Source organism: Bos indicus, chromosome 20 (assembly GCF_029378745.1).
Source record: "Bos indicus isolate NIAB-ARS_2022 breed Sahiwal x Tharparkar chromosome 20, NIAB-ARS_B.indTharparkar_mat_pri_1.0, whole genome shotgun sequence".
NCBI lineage: Eukaryota > Metazoa > Chordata > Mammalia > Artiodactyla > Bovidae > Bos > Bos indicus.
In genome coordinates, this window is record NC_091779.1 from 35978461 (window position 1) to 35996182 (window position 17722).

Sequence of the window (17722 nt, forward strand, 5' to 3'; positions counted from 1 at the left end):
TAAATGTCAAAGTTGTGTTCCCCTAGGCCCCTGGACCTCCACCCCTGCCCACAACACTCACCACTCTGTACTCTGCTCCTCTGCCTTCCCCACTGGACTGCTCCACCAAAGGTAGCAGCCCATTCACCCCAAAATCTCTTGCACATGCTTTGCACACGGAGGATGCTCGATATGTACATGTTTGGATGAATGTGTGCACATAAGGATGAACTGAACTGAACTGAAATATCTTCAGGCTTGGACACTGGGAATAACATGATGCCCTAAACCAGAGGGTGGCAAACTTCAGCTGGCTGTCAGTTCTTATAAAGTTTTATTGAAACACAACCACACCTATTTATTTAGGTATTATCTATGGTTGTGTTCTGGCTACAAAGGCAGAGTTCAATAGCTAAGATAAAGACCATACAGCTGCCAAAGCACAAAATATTTACTACCTGGCCCTGTAGAAAGAGTTTGTCAACCCTTGGTCTAAGACAACAGTCTTTATTTAACCTTGTTTGTGCTATTTTAACCATCTGTAGAAGCCTGGAATCCCTTTTTAGAATAATATCTTTAAATGCATAAAATGCATAGGATTACCAAGGAAACCTATACCAGATTAAATATACTAGAAACAATGACCTAAACAATAATAAAATTATGATAAGTCAATATACATATCATTATACTTCTTCATTAATGCAGCAAATAATACCTAGATATGGATTCATTAACTATAATAATTTCATCTTAGTAATATGCATAAATGGAACTTTGAGATATATGCAACAATTGTAACGGGATAAGAACATATCTATGATTCTAAAGATGACAAAGGCATAGGAATTGCTAATGCCACTGCAGTTGACTATATTTGTATTTGAATAAATTAAATTTCAGCTGGTAAAGCTAAGGATGAATTTTTGTCCAATCAAAGTTCAGGGACCCCTGGCCTTCTATCCATGAACCCTTTGGGGACACACAGACTGCAGGTTAAGCACCCTGCTTTAAGATCCCATAGATTATCCAGAATGAACACAAAGGAGTGAAAGAAAATCTCATGCTCAGAAAGGTCTCTAAGTCTCTCAATTTTACAGAGTTGGTTTTAGGCAGGATTTGCTCTACATTAAAATGAACTGCAGAGGAAGTCCAAAACTGCTAAGTAATCACAGTCAAGGAAAAAAAAAAACAAAACGATGTATTATTTGACCTTCAGCTTTCTTCATTTATGAATTGGTTCAACCCAACCAAACGACAAACAGATGGATAGAATGGAGTAATGCTAAACTCAGCTGGCAATTTGTCCCTGGCGGGGCAACTAGAGAGCTCACTTTCATTTACAGTTTACAAATGACTCCCAATGCTGGTATGCAAGAATTCGATTTGAGTCACCTCCCATCAATCTGACCCGGGATTACATCAGGAAAGCTCACGGTAGGAGGCACTGAAGCTTTAAGCGATCAATTTGTAGAACTGTAGGTGAAACTTCTGCAAAAACATTCAGAATCGCCCTTCCTTTTGAGCCTGAGTGGAGAAACTTGATGGCTATCAGAATTTCTAGGACGAGGCACTACTCTGGAAGGTGGTTCTGAAATTTTCAATTTGGAAACTAAAGATAAAAAAGGAGTTTTCACAAACCACCACTTGTTAACATGAAATGGTGAAATGGTAGCCGACAGCCAAACAAGCCTATTCTTGCTTATTTCTACTTCTACTGTTGGTGGCAAGGAAGGTTCATAATTAGCACAACTTTCTTAATACTTTGATGACAAGAAAGGGGGTTTTTTGTTGTTGTTTCCTACTCTCTCCAAAATTAATTAATTGTGTAAGGACAATTCTTTAACTATATCAAATTTATACTTTTGGGGGCAGGAAAACCAACACAGAGCTACATCACTGTTAAATGTTACAGACATTTGCCCAGTTATTGCTATAAACTCTAGTAAAACACTATGAAACAGGTTGGCAACTGGCAATTCACTTGCCTGTTATAAAGTCTCCAAAATACAAGTTATCATGCAATATGAAATAAAATCACAATGGGAGCCTTCAAGTTAGTCTTATGCATTAGGTATTATCTGAAGTGTTACCACATACCGCTATCCCTTTTACGATGAGAAAACAAAAGCAATGAACAGCTTTGGATTGGGGGGAAGGAGAGGAGACATGCGTGCAGATCCAGTTTGGGTTTTGTCTGTTTATTTTTTTTCTATAGTTGTTAAGGAAGGATGTTGGTTACTGTTGTGGCCTTGGAAATTAGTGCTAAAGGATTCACTGAATCTCCTGTGATTAGTGTGGCCATAAGTTTCCATGTGGCTCAGGGCAAAGAAAAGAGTTGACATTTAAAAACATTCTTCCACAAGCCACTCTTCTAAACATTGTGCGTGCTCAGTCACTTAGTCTTGTCTGACTCCTTGTGACCCCGTGGACTGTAGCCTGCCAGGCTGCTCTGTCCATGGAATTCTCCAGGCAAGAATACTGGAGTGGGTTGCCATTTTCTTCTTCAAGGGATCTTCCCTACCCAGGGATTGAACTTGCATCTCCTTCATTGGCAAGCAGATACTTTTACTACTCCACCACCTGGGAAGTAGACATCTATTTATCTTCACAACCCTCCTGAAGTATCCACAGTTGTCATCCCTACTTTACAGCCAAGGGAAGTAAGGTTCAGAGGGTTAAGGATCTTGCTAAGTTGGCAGCTATTTGTTGACAGTCTCTGGATTCAATCCCATGACTGCCTATGTCCAAAGGTTCTCCAGCACCTGTTTGAAATGTGCTATGTTTCCTCCATGCTAGGCATCTTATTCCAGAGCGGAGCAAGTCAAGATGTTACCTGCATGTCCTGGCAAGGAAGACAGACACTGATCAAGTAATTAACAAGGGTGCTAAGTGTTGCTAGTAAATGTTGCAGGTATACCTAACCTAGTCTGAGGTGGGGGCAGGGATTCAGGCAAGGCTTCATAGAGGAAGTGGTACTTCAGCAGAGGAAATGAAGGATGAACAACAGTTAGTTAGCTAGGTAAAGAAGCGGAAGAACCATCCTAGCAGAGGATAGCAAGCATAAAGACCTCTAGACAAGAAAGAACACGGCTATAAAGGAAAACAGAAAAGACCTATCATAAAAGCCTTACTAAGAATCGTTTGATTGAGCACTTACTGTATAACAAGTGCTGTTCTGTGCATTATGTAGGCATTAACTCATTTAATCTCATAACAACTCTGTGAGGTAAGGAAATTATCTCCATTCTTCTATCTGAGGCACGGAGAAGTTACGTAATCTAGCTAAAATCTTATGGTTTAAAAATGGTGGAGACTAGCGTTGGACAAGGAGGCAGGATCACAAGGACAGAAAATCAGAGTCATCAGATTTTAGAAGTCAAACTGTTCAGCATTATTTCACATGTAAGAAAGCTTAAAACTGGAATCAAGCCACTTGTCCCCAAGATCAGAGGCCAGCTCAGAACTGTGTCTTCTGATTTCACATGTGGACAAACTTGAACCCGAGAGATAATACCAAATACTGGACTGTAAGACTCAGTTCTGAATGGAACACTTCCTTAACCTTCAAAGACGGTGACCTTGACCATGAGTCACACCATGTCATCCCTTAAAACTATTCAAGGAAAATCCATAATCCATTCAGCTTCCACTCTGAATCCCAAACTTGATCTGCATTTCAGGAACAGTCTTTGCAGGGTCAATGCCTAAGAGGAAACTAATTAAATTCACTTGCTACTTCTAGCCCAAGGAAGTTGATGATGGGATGGAAAGACAGATGATGACTTTTGACAAAAATATCAATTTGTAAAATAATTTTCAAAACCCACCCAGGTGTGCATGACCTTGAGATTCTCAAGTAAAACCAATATGTAGACATTACAATTAGTTTAAAAGCAGCTCTGCGTGAAGATGAATTTTCCAAGTCTTATTAGGGAAGGCATCTGCAAGGGACCAGGGAATTATTTAGGCAGAAAGGTGTGAAAGAGAAAAGAGAGGCAGCACTTCTCTTTCATATTTATTAGTATTCCTGTCTTGGGTTGAGATTTAGAGATCATTTCTTGACCTGTGTCCCTAAAACACACAGAAATGTTTTGAACTTTCACATGCACTCAAAATTAGCCTTAGTGGCCTTTTTATTGAAAATTACTGAAAAGTTTTCATCTGTCCTTTCTAACAGTGGACAGTGCAAAGCTCTGAAGCAATTTTAATCAATCAGGTTACACCTATAGAAAAAGCTACATAGTGAGCTCCCTGCATACAAACCTTCAAGTTGTGAACTTTCAAAATGTGAACATGTGTTCACATGGCTAATCATGTAAGTTAGTTCACATGTCTGGTGTCACATGCATATATCCGCTACAAATGGCTGTGTTTTTGTGTACTTTACTGTACGGTACTGTACAGGATACAGCAGTACAGAATCTTTATTTCAAGCTCAGGATGTCCAGAAGCAAGCACAAAAGCAGTGGTGAGGTAGCAGGTACTGCTGCACTCTTCAAGGTACTGTACTGTAAGATTAAAAATGTTTCCTCTATTTTTTTTTTATATATTATTTTTGTGAAAAATGTTATAAACCTCTTATAGTACAGTCATATATAGGCAATTGTGTTAGTTCGGTACCTACTTTGCTGGACATGAAAAAAATTGGATTTACGAATGCACTCTCAGAACAGAACTGGTTCATATGTAGGGGACTTGCTGCATGCTGCTGCTGCTGCTGCTGCTAAGTCGCTTCATCGTGTCTGACTCTGTGCAACCCCATAGACGGCAGCCCACTAGGCTCCTCTGTCCCTGGGATTCTCCAGGCAAGAATACTGGAGTGGGTTGCCATTTCCTTCTCCACTTACTGTATAGGTAAGTTAAATAAAAACTATTTTTACCTTTAACCAACTTGATAGATAGCATATATGGAACATGTTACCTCAATTGAAACTTCAAAGGACTATTTTTCCAGGCCTTTGGATTTTCATTGCCACCATAGTATATACTTTTTGCTTATGAGAAAAGCACTTACCCTAGGGAAATTCTTAGGCAGAAGGAGGAAAGTTTCTCAGATATTTATAGCCAAAATATTTCAAAACATAGGTAGCTATATTTATGCTTGGTTCATATTTCAATAAACACTAAGATTGCTGCCCACAAAGAAATTTTCAGTATCACTTTAGAAATAAAATACCTTTCCTACCTCAAATGCATGGTTTTTCTGTTCTAGAAAAGCAGGAGGAAAAAGTTTTAAAATCATTGCAAGATATGTTACAGCCTGCAGGCTTACTTAGAATTTGCTTCTTCAAATATTTTCTACACTGATTAAAAATTTAAAATCTACTGTAAATAAGGAAGCTAATGAATAGCCCCCAGGGCAACCTTGGGAGAGATTATGAAAATTACTCTCATCTGAAAGCGTCATCCTGCCTAAGTCAGAAACCAAACTTCATCTCTGATACTGAGAGCGTCTGTTTAAGGTGCTCATGCGTAGGTATCCTCCAATTTACAGGATATAGAAGCTGGATGAGGAACAAAACTTTGCTTGGTCCTAAAGCCCATAACTTAAGAGAGCATGATAAATACATGAAATGTCCAAATGGAATTTTCCAGGCAAGAATACTGGATTGCCATTCCTTTCTCCAGGGGACCTTCCAGACCCAGGGATTGAACCCGAGTCTCCTGCATTGCAGGCAGATTCTTTACTGTCCAAGCCACCAGGGAAGCCCCCTTTCATGCATCACACATACATGAAGTGTCCAAATATGAACAAAACTAGCAGAAAAGCAGTCAGTGGCCCATCTATAGTTTTTCAGGTTAATCTTTTATTAGCCAATTAAATATTTCCTCGGAAAATTTTTAGTCTATTTTGTAACAGTGTCTTTGATATCATTATCCTTGTTGAATAAGAACCGCAACTGATGGATAAGCGCCTACCAAGACAGAGGACTGGAATCTCATCTTCCAGTGATAGAACTCAGACAAGAACTTCACATTCAGGTGAAACCTGAGGATAACCACTGGCAATACACTGATTCTACAATTTCTTAGCCTTGGGCTGTCAAAAGCCTGCCTCTTGGGTATAAAATAAACATTTTGGCTCACATAGAGACCTGTCACAGGTGTTTCTGTACACAGGAGGTATCTGGGCAAAAAAACCTCAAGTTAAGCATTAAACAGACCTCTCTGGGAAAAAAGAAAACTGAAGACCCCCAAAGTCTCTCTCACACTAACTGCAGTTTCTGATTGAGAGTCCAGGAAAGCTCTCTCTAAACACATATCCTCAGGCTCTCGACTGAAATGGGATAGAGTCTGAGATGTTTACAAATGAATGTGGGGATTTATTTTGCAGCCAAACTCTAAATGCACAACAAGCTGTGAGAGCTTTCTTTCTGGAATAACAGCAAATAGCAGCCTAAGATGAGGCTTCCCATTTCTTCAGCCAGCAGGGCTCCAGGTGGGCTGAGTCCATGCTTACCTCTCCAAAGGTGGATCACAAATGCAAAGAGGATGTGGGGCTTTGTGGAAAAAGCACTGGGCTAGAAATCAGGAGACCTGAAGTTTAATTTTCATTTTGTCCCTAACCAGTCATTTTACCTTGGCAAAGCAACTTAAGCAACTGAGTCCCAATATCTTTCTTTGTGAAGGGGAAATAGTGGCATGGGGAAAAGGAACAGATACAGAATGTCTACTATGAATAAACTTTTTGAAGACTATAAGCAACAATTCTTCAATGAAGGTCACATTAGCTTAATACTACAGATGAGGAAATGGAGGTTCTGAGATAAACTAACTTGACTTAGAGTACGTATTCGGAAGAGAAAACAGAAGCAGAATCCCTAGTATAGGAGCTGGAACCAGAAGCTAGCTTTCCCCATTCCATCATATTCCACTTGGAACACTTCAGTTTGAACCTAGCTTTCCAGGACATTGTAAAGACATACTTGTTAAGATAAACATAAAAAAAAAATTTAACAGTTTGTTAAAATGGTATATACCTTTAAAATATTTATACACAGAATTTGGGGTCTGAGTCCCTCAAATGTTAGAGGTAATAACATTCTCAATGTTAAGATGCATCTTTTGCTGGAGAAGAATTACAATTGTTAAATGTAGGTACGTAACACCCATATACACCTTACACTTGTTTCGATTTTTTGACATCTACGAAGTTCTTTCTCGTATGTGAATTTACTTGGTCCTCCTCATGATGCACTATAAGGTGGGAAGAAGCTATCACCCATATTTACTTATCACCCATATTTACTTATCACCCATATAAGGACAGCGTAGTCAATGCTTTTGGGGCCTGTGTCACTTGTCCTTGTTCTGATTCAGCAGCAGCTGCGATACAGAGTTTCCTGTGAGCCTAACTCGCCTCTCAAGGCCAGCATAGAAAAAAAGCACACACTGTGCTCACGTCACTGCTCCTTCGATCCCTAGACCTACCTCCTTAATCCACAGGCCAGCCGAGCCTGGAAGGGTGGGAAGTTTGTTTTACCAGGGGAAAATGGCTCCTGTCTTTTTGATAAGCAAATTCAAGAGTAAATCTGTGCTCCAAAGAGAACTCCATGGAGTCAGACCCCTTTAGAAACCCCATTGCCTTTAGAAGTGACTTCTGTAACACAAGTCGTATGTCCTCCATCCCTCTCCTGACTTTCTCATTCCCTCTTCCAAATAAGTCTATTTTTACCAAAGTCCTCTTAAAACATTCTCCTTTTGGAGACTTCAAACTGTGTGGCTAAAGGAGGCGAAATGACTTACACAGTGCCCCCTGCTGGTGGCAGAAGAGGCAACAAGCACTCCCTTCCCGTTCTGGTTCTAAATCCAGCCTTCAGATTCTACTTTTCATTTGTTGACACAGGTTGTTGTGGTTTAGTCCCTAAGTCATGTTCAACTCTTTTGCAACCCCATGGGCAGTAGCCCACAAGGCTCCTCTGTCCATGGGATTTCCCAGGCAAGCATACTGGAGTAGGTTGCCATTTTCTTCTCCAGGGGATCTTCCCGACCAAGGGATCAAACATTCTTTACCACTAAACCACCTGGGAAGCCCACATACAGGTCAAGAAACTGTAATTTTCACCTTTTACCAATATGTCAGACTTAATTTTTTTAAAAACACAGGTTTTACCACAAAATTAACAGTAAATGATAGCCATCATTTTTGCTGGAAGTTACAGAGATGATCTGCTGGGCTATTATGAAAAACATTGCACATTTTTCAAAATTTGAAAGTATTACATTTTGCTTTGCTTGTGTTGGGCAAGTAAATTAGAAATTATAAGTTTCACTCTAAGTTTTACAGATGAGAAAGCTAAGTTGTAAGAACTTCTGTTGTCACAGTTTTACTATTTGAACCAGGCTTAGAATCTTTCTACTCCAGGCACATTCCGGGCTTTGCCTACCAAATCTGTTCAACAGCAGGACTGTAGATTATCTTCAATGAAGGGCATTGGTCTGGAGCTTTGCTGAGAACATCTTTTATTTATTTTTAGATTTTCCCAGCATCTGTTCCTCCCTTTTCCATTAATTGCACAATTTTCCTTTAAGAATGCAACCTTAAGGAACCCTCAGTTGGTATACTTCAGATCTGAGCGACCCACCAGTCCTTAGTTCCAGAACTCGGAATTTAAGTGCCTGGCTAATTAGGATACTTTTCTCCTTGGCCACTATGATTGGGACCGGAGCTTGGCCAACTAGAATAAATACTAAGGCTCTAATGTGTCCACTGAGAAAGACCCACTCTTCTCCGTGGGGAGCCAGGCTAGTAGACAGCAAGCTTTCAGTGCCTGGTGGCCATCTTGCCACACTATTGGAGGAGCCTGAAAATAAAGCCAATAAAGGGGGAAACACTGCACAGAGACGGAGGGAGACAGACTGCTGATGTGACACGGAGTTCGTCTTCCTCAAATTTAGATTTGTCACAGGACTTGACCATCACAGGGACCAGTACATTATGGTCTCATCTTTCAAGCTCCTGCCACTTACAGTTCAATAAGTCCCTCCTGAAATGAGCTCTGTACTCAAGCCTTAAAGAGACTCAGTGCAGGACTTCTCTGAAGAAACAAATATCTGTTTTCTACTACCAAAAAACAGGCTAGGAAGTCAAGAAACGGAAGCAGAGCTAATAAAATCTTGGCAGAATCCTTTGTCCCAGCTTCAGAGAGCCTCAGGAATGAGGTGCTAAATAAGTCTCTTTATGAATCCGTGAAGCAACTGGCCTCAGACAAACCCTGTCACTTTTAATGTAGAGAACACCAACTCCACGAACTTTGTTTTCCTTAGCTAGGTGCTCCATTCAAAATTCAGCTGCAACTAGAGCTCAAAGGAAGAGTCCTAGATGGGGAATTACTTTTGCTCATTGGTTGGTTGGGGTGTTCGGGTTTTTGTTTTTGCTTAAAATTACACAGCAGCATTGAGAATCCATGTTTTTACACCTGTAAGTTCTTAGAAGAACTTCTAATCACTCTTCTGCCCTCTGATGAGCTGAATATGAGAGCTAGAGAAGTAGATGAGAGAAAAAAGCTGAAACCAAACCAAGAAACTTACCCCACAGCAATATGGATGTAAAGGAAACAATGCCCTGCAGTTGCTTTTAAAGGTTTTTTTTTTTCCTCTCCCTCGAGAAACACCATCAAACATACACTTCAATCATAGTATTTCAGAGCCAGAGAGTTATGTTTTGAGCTTGAAATGCAGTGGTGAGCTTGAAAAGCTTGTTGGCAGTGGTACCTCGGGAGTTTTCAGAGCCTAGGACAGTCTGACTGAGGCAGGGAAATGGGGAAGAGGTGAGTATAGATAGGTTTACCAGATGACCCACCATCAAAGAAGGCTAGAGACTGGTGTTGGCTCAAGTCAAGCCTCCAAGCCTTTGTCATCTCTTCAATACACATGCAATGGAGACTTCTACAGTGTTTGGAATACCTGAGGTCAATACATTTGGCTTCTGAACATGACACACAGACTTACCTGGTGAATTCCACAGAATAGTACTGAATAGGAGAGCTTCCTTCACTCTCTCCAGGTTTCCAAGACAGGGCCACCTCGGAATCAGAAACCACAATGACGTGTGGCTGCTGGGGTGCTGTTGGAGGCAGGCAGGAATCTAGGCAGGACAGCAAACAACTGGAGTTGGCTGTAGTCTTTGCCGTTGGAGAGGTTTCATGTATCCAAAAAAAACGTGCTTTCTACAACCTAAACATCTCTGTTCAGAACAGCCTCTCAAAGTCCAAACCAAAATAAGCATACACCCAAAAATCATAACTGGATTCTCCACTGGATTTGTATAAGGTTTATCAATAAGAGCTGATCTTCCCTTCCTCCCCAAGCTCCCCTGGCTGGAAATCTGACTAAATTAAATTATGTGCAGACTATTGACCCCAGGACACACAGTATTGTGTACCCTTTAAGACCTCTGTGCGCGTGTTGGAATTGATATTTACTTGAAAGTGAAAGCCACTCAGTCATGTCCAACTCTTTGCGACCCCATGAACTATACAGTCCATGGAATTCTCCAGGCCAGAATACTGGAGGGACGTAGCCTTTCCCTTCTCCAGGGGATCTTCCCAACCCAGGGATCGAAGCCAGGTCTCCTGAATTGCAGGCAGTTTCTTTACCAGCTGGGCCACAAGGGAAGCCCAAGAATACTGGAGTGGGTAGCCTATCCCTACTCCAGCAGATCTTCTCAACCCAGGAATTGAACTGGGGTCTCCTGCACTGCAGGCGGATTCTTTACCAACTGAGCTATCAGGGAAGCCCCTTGATATTTACTTATGAGGAAAATGAAATGCTTAATGTAACGGCACTTACTTTCCACTCTTCTGTGTGTGGACCTCCTCCCTTCCCCCCACCCCCATCATCAGAATACATGCCAATGGTAGGACATCTGGAAAGTCTCATGTGTGAAGATGTAGGATGATTCTATCACCCCAAGGTCACTGCTGTTACTATTTTCACATCCAGACTTTCACATCTGCCAACTTTACACTGTTGCTTCGGCCAGAAATATTTTTCCTGCCTCCTCTTCCTAGCAAAATCCTATGCAGATTTCAAAAGCCAGGCCAAAGATATGGTTCTTTCTGAAACCTTCCTAAGACTTGGGGTGAGGAAGTGCTCCCTCTGAGTGCTCCAGAGCCGTGAGTGGACTCAGATAACACTGAGTTACATGCTAACCATGCACCTCTCCCTCCCCAGGGAGCTCCTGAGAGCAACGACGCTTTCAGACCACCTGCGTCCCCCCGTACCCACCGCACCACCACCTCAGTGAGCACTTGTTAGATTTCCCTGGCCTGTAAAATCTCTTTTCCCACCCCTCTTCCTCACCTTCTTAATTCCCACTTACTTATCAGATGTCTACTTAGCAGTTACGTCCTTAGGGAATTCTTACTGCACCTCTATATCGGATCTTACAAAAGAAGATCTTATATCATGTTGGAAAACACTTGTCATTATCTATGGCCACACACTAAATAGATAATATCTTGACCCATCCTGCTAAGTTTTAAGAGGGCAGGGGCTGTGCCTGTTTTGTTCACCACTAAATTCCCAGAGCCTAGTGTAGCCTGGCACAGAGTCGGTCCTCATTGGTATATCTGAATGGAGGAATGAATGAATAGCCCTAAATAACAGTTCTTATTATTAATGAATCAGACCCATTTTACCTTGGGGCAAAGTAGTAACATGCTGAGGAGAGCTAAGCCGCCCTTTGCCAGTCTGGCTGTAAGCTGCCATGCTCACGCGGTATTCAGTGCCTGGTTTCAAATCTCCAATCACTTCCTCCTGTAGATGACCAAACATGAAATGTATCAATGATCAGAAGTTCCTTTGAGGCCAACCAGACAATTTCCATGAGGGCTGCATCTTGAGGCCCTTGAGAAATTTGCTTGGGAGATTGTTTTGCTTTCTCTGTGTGCATGTGTACCAAGTCATTTCAGTCATGTCTGACTCGGTGCAACCCTAGAGACTGTAGCCCGCCAGGCTCCTCCGTCCATGGGATTCTCCAGGCAAGAATACTGCAGTGGGAGTTGTGCCCTCCTCCAGGAGATCTTCCTGACCCAGGGATCAAATTCACGTCTCTTGTGTCTCCTGCATTCGGAGGCAGGTTCTTTACCACTAGAGCTACCTGGGAAGTCGTTTGCTTTCTCTAGGATTGGCCAAGTATTTTAATTTGCAAAGAGAAAAGCATCATGACGTATTTCCAAAGACTAGTGAATTATGTTTTATTGGAATGTATACACTGTCCTAGAACTAGGACTCATTCACCTTATCAGCTGTTGCTCTTAACATCTGAGTTCTTCAATAAGAGTACTAGGCTGCTGGAATTCAGGTAAGGATCTTTTCCAGGGTTGGAATCCCCCAGCCCTTTCTTTGCATTTGCATATCACTGATGCTCAGGTACTAGCCACAACAGCAAACTGAGGTCTTGATTTGCATCCATAAAGGAGGGACTCAAACTTTGGTTCCCAAATTGCATCAGAATCACCATGAGGGTTTCTTAAAACAAATTGCTAAGCCTGGCCCCCAGGGTTTCTGATTCAGTAAGTCTGGGAAGCAGTCTAAGAATCTGCATTCCGAAGAAGTTCCCAAGTGATGCTGCTGGTGGGTCATGGTGGGATCTTCCCTGGTGGCTCAGATGGAAAAGAACCTGCCTGCAGTGCTGGAGACCTGGGTTTGATCCCTGGGTTGGGAAGATCCTCTGGAGAAGGGCATGGCTACCCACTCCAGGATTCTTGCCTGGAGAATCTCATGGACAGAGGATCCTTGCAGGCTTCAGTCCATGGGGTCGCAGAGTTGGACATAACTGAGCGACTAACACTTTCACGTTGCAAACCACGAGGACTGATGAGGAATATGTGTGTGTGAACTTCACCTGCACAGAAGCCTTGACCAAGAAGCCCCAGTTGAAGTGGACTCACTCCATCTTGAGGCCTGTGTGTGCTTGTGTGCTCAGTCGCTCAGTCGTGTCTGACTGTGCGATGCTCTGGACTGTAGCTCTCCAGGCTCCTCTGTCTATGGAGCTCTCCAGGCAAGAATACTGGAGTGGGTAGCCAATCCTTTTTCCAAAGGATCTTCCTGACCCAGGGATCAAACCCAAGTCTCCTGCATTACAGGTGGATTCTTTACCATCTGAGCCACCAGGGACGCCCCAACTGGAGTCTTCAGTGCTATGTAAGTGGGAGCCTAGGGCACATTGGTCTCAGCACATTGTAGTGAAAATGATACAGGCATGGAATCTATCAGTCCTGGGCTTGAATCCTGACTCTGACACTTTTTGTTAGCTGTGGCCTTCACATTAAATACCCAGAGCATCAGTTTCTTCCTCTGTAAATGGGGATGATGGATAACTATCTTGCACAGTTACAGCATTTGGGGCAATGTATGTAAAGTCACTGGTTCCAAGGCCATCCTCAAGAAACAGGATTGTAATGATTACTGTCTTGGACACTGAAACGCCTCCTCTTCTCCACTTACCTAGGTCCACCACTTCTCTGAGGCCCAAATATCCCCTTGACACCGACCACACAGACTCAATCTTACCCACTAAGTGTCACGCAACTAAATTAGCACTTTCATATATTAAAATGTTTACTATTTCTCCCATGGGATTACAAGCCACTTGAGAGCAGGCATCCTGTCTTATGTCTCTTCACAACATCCCCTGCAAATGACTAAATATTGATTGTTGATAAGGAGAACTAATCAACTGATCAACAAAACTTTTTAAAAAGATTCAACAAATAATTATTGAATACTTACTATAGTAGCCCTTGACCCTGAAAGCATTTTAAAATCATTCAAAGATCTAAAAATAAAATACCAATGCTAGATTCTATTCCAGATCACTTAAATCAGAACTTCAGGGGGGCAGGCCTGAGTCTGTTTAAAGCTCTCCAGGCGATGCTAATATGGGCAGCCAGGTTTGTGACCCACTGGTCCTGGGCTTGCCTCACCTGTGAGTTCCACCTGTCTCCCCTCCTCTCTTCCTCCTGTATCTCCAACCTCTCCCTTACCTACCAGATCCTTCATTACTGTGCTCAAGTCACTCTCATCTTCAAAGCAATCAGTTCTTCGCCACCACACATGCGCCCCTGTCACCCCTCCAGAGATACAACCCTCCTGAAGAAGTTGTCTCCACTTCCTCACCTCCTGTTCCCTCCTCACCCTGCTCCCATCTGGCCTCTCCTCACTACAAACGGCTGAGATGTTTCTACCAAAGTCGCCACAACAACTCTGCGGTCCACCAAGCGGGGATGTCTCCATCTTTACTCGACTTTTTGCAGCTTTCAATACTGTGACCCACCCTTGCCTCTTAAATCTCTCAGTTCCCTTGGAAACTGTGTCTGTTCCTCCTGTCTCTTTCTACTTCTTTGGTTTCTCTTTTCAAGTATCCCTCGCCCACTCCCCATTCTCTGCTGGCCCCTTCGGTGCTGGTCTTTCCCAGAAGTTCACCCCTCACCATCTCCTCTCACTCTGTAGCCTTGTTTAGGTGAGCTCATCTACTACTCCCTTAGCTTCTGGCACCTTCGAACGACACCTCCCTCCATCCCCAGCTCTAAGCTGCCTCTTCATCCCCAGTCATGAGCTTATGACTGCCTCTTGAGCTTCTCTACTCAACAACCACGCAACTCAAGTTCAACATAACCAAAGCTCACCTAACCACTCCTCCTCCAGCCACCAAAATCAAAACAAAAACTGCTTCACTGTTGTGTTCTCTCTCTCATTACCCAAACCAGGAATTCTCAACACTTGTTCACCCATGCTCTCTAACCATCTTTCCATCGAGTACCAATACTCTTTCACATCACATGAATCTGTCCATGTAGTTTCATCTTCACAGCCATTTAAGTCCAAGTCCCCATAATGACGGCAATGCCTCTGACTCTCCCAGCTTCCAATACTTTCTGCACATCCAATCTGGACTCCACACTGCTAGAGCAATTTTCTTAAACCCCAAATACGATACCATCTTTGCATCCCCCTGGTTATTCTTCCAGCATCATCTCGTGCCACCTTCCTTCCTTACATTCTGCATTCCAGTCACACTGAAGAACTTGGCAGGGCTCAAATTTATGCCATTCAATTCCTTGCCTCGGGGCCTTTGAACCTGCGGCCCCCTCTATGAGAAATGCCCTTCTCTCCATGTCTGCCTGGCTCATCCTTCATGACTCAGTTCAACTGAGACATTACCTCATTTCTCTGGCCCCCCGACCCCAGTCTGGGTGGGTGTCCCTCCTCTGTGCTTCCCTGGTGCCCTTGGTGTACCTCAATGTAGCAACACTCACCTTAGACTGTAATTGCTTATTGGTCACCTTCTCCCCACCCACTTGAGGGCACAAGACAAGTTCGTATTCCTCTGGCGTGCCAAAGCTTAGAATAGCATTACCAGACATGGAGCAAATTTTCAAGCAATGCTTTTATGATGAATGAATAAATGAACTAGTGAATGAATGAAAGATATGAAACCAAGATGTCTGACATAAACAGATTACCTCATCAAGAACCAGCTTCTCCTCATAACCCCTCCAACTGGATTATCAGCTTCTATATCTCTGCCCTAGACCTGGAGTTAGTAATACAGAGACAAGGCTGACTTCCTTTTATCAATCTGTCCCCAGCCACATCCACCTGCCTTTTGGACCTGCTTCCTCCTTTCATTTCCCTTGAATCCTTACTTGGGCCATTTCTACAGCCTCCAGGGGTGGGTGTGTGTCTCCCATCTTCCGTCCCTTCTCTCCCCAACGACTCCATCCTCCATGTAACTGCATGAAGGGTCTTTGCTGAACATATGGTGCTGTTTTCCCAGCCCCATGGCCCCACCCTCGCCCTTGCTCTAATTCTCTGCATCTGTGCATCCCAGTCCTACCATCTGTCTCCTGGTGCACATCAAGTTGGGTGGTGAAGAGGCTGGAGGCAGCAGGTGTAACAAGACTGCTGTCTCCCTCCTCTCCCAACCGCCACTCCCAGTTTTTCCCCAGAGAAGCAGAAATACACTTTCAAACCAATCCAACGCTCTCACAGGCTTTTGCTTTAGGATTCTTTCCTCCCGTGAAGTTATTACACTGTATGAAGTATGGGGGTGGTGATGCAGTTTTATAGACTACTGCAGATATTAGCTATGCGTCAATACCAAACACAGCTACCATTAATTACCATTTATTGAGTGTTTTCTCTGCTCCAGAAACATACAGAGCCTGATTTAATTCTTCCGTCAGCCCTGTGAGGTAGTTATCACTCTTATTTTCATTTCCAGAGGAGAAAACTGAATTCTGAAAAAGTGAATGATTTGCTCTAGGTTGTATATTTATTAAATGGCATAGTGGGGATTTGAACCCTGCTTTGTTTGACTCCAAGGACAAAGTTCTAATTGGATAATATATGAGTGAAAAATATTAAATAATATTTAATGAACAAAAATTTATAATATAAACACTGAAGATCAGATTATTTTATCTGTAAACAAAGAAATTTATGCTATCAGAAATGTAAAAGTGATCATTAAAAATCAAGGGAAATTACAGTAATAGAAGTTCTTAACGTGGATGAAAAAACAACTAAATTTTTTGTTAGACATGGAATTACTAGTATGACCTTTAGCCCAGGTATATTCTGAAAGGCGAAGTGTTACCCTCCCAGAAACTATTTCCAGTCTTTTCTGGTCTTTTCCTGAGCTGACAGGCTGGTAGGTGAGCATAAGGGAGTGAGGTCAAGGGGACTGAGTAGCTGGGGTTATTAAAAGAGAAGCTGGAGACAGTGCTTTAACCATCTCTTCTTCCTCTTCCATCTCTCCTTCCAAATGGAATCCCTCAGAAGAGTATGACTTGTGATAACCCTTGAATTCTTTAGTAAAATGCTGCATAAAATTCCACAAATCTTTCTACTGCTGTCCTTAAATGTCTCATGGCAACTACTTCAGCCTTGCATCAAACTAGATAAGATGCTAAATATACCCTTTTCAAAGTAGAAAAACAAAGTGTTTTGTTGTCTTATGGAAGTTTGAAAATGAGTCAAAATACTTCTCTCTCTTGGACCTCTTTCTGCACACAATGGTGAAAAACAAAGAAAAAGAAATTGCTTTCTTGGAGTAGAAGCCTGAATGAATTCCAGCCTCCTCTGGCCCTCCCGTCCTTTCCTTAGAGAGAGAGCAAAGATGGGTGCACTGCTGCAGAATAACTGGATTTTGTGTTTGTCTCATGCTCCTGTGCGCTCAGTCATGTCTACTCTGCAACCCTATGAATCATAGCCCGCCAGGCTTGTCTGTCCATGGAATTTTCCAGGCAAGAATACTGGAGTGGGTTGCCATGCCCTCCTCTAGAGGATCTTCCTGACCCAGGGATTGAACTTGCGTCTCCTGCATTGGCAGGAGGATTCTTTACCCTTGTGCCACCCTTTACCCTTGGGTTTGAGTGAGTGAAGTCGCTCAGTCATGTCCGACTCTTTGCGACCCCGTGGACTGTAGCCCCCCAGGCTCCTCCATCCATGGGATTCTCCAGGCAAGAATACTGGAGTGGGTTGCCATTTCCTTCTCCAACCCTTGGGTTTGGGGACCGCTAAACTTTCATTCTACTTCATACTAGACCCAATGTACAAAAACAACCTGGATAGCTATGTAAGAGGAGCCCCTGAAAAGACAGGACTCTTCTTAACTGAATCCCTGTTCCCTCTGCAATGATGAAACTATATTAAATGGTTCTGAACTTAAATCTCTGACCCTGAATCAGATCTCACCTTTAACCCCATTCATGCTGTATTTTTTTCCTAC

General features: G+C 42.7%; 1 protein-coding gene across 1 annotated transcript in view; it reads right to left on the reverse strand.

Annotated features, from left to right (window-relative positions):
- The window catches only part of EGFLAM (EGF like, fibronectin type III and laminin G domains), a 193999-nt gene that overhangs the window by 101053 nt on the left and 75224 nt on the right, over positions 1-17722 (reverse strand). Inside the window, exons 5-6 of the mRNA XM_019982928.2 lie at positions 11625-11742; positions 9934-10069 (exon numbers count right to left, since the gene is read on the reverse strand). Coding sequence (XP_019838487.2) covers positions 9934-10069; positions 11625-11742 — 254 coding nt within the window. The remainder of the gene's footprint in view (positions 1-9933; positions 10070-11624; positions 11743-17722) is intronic.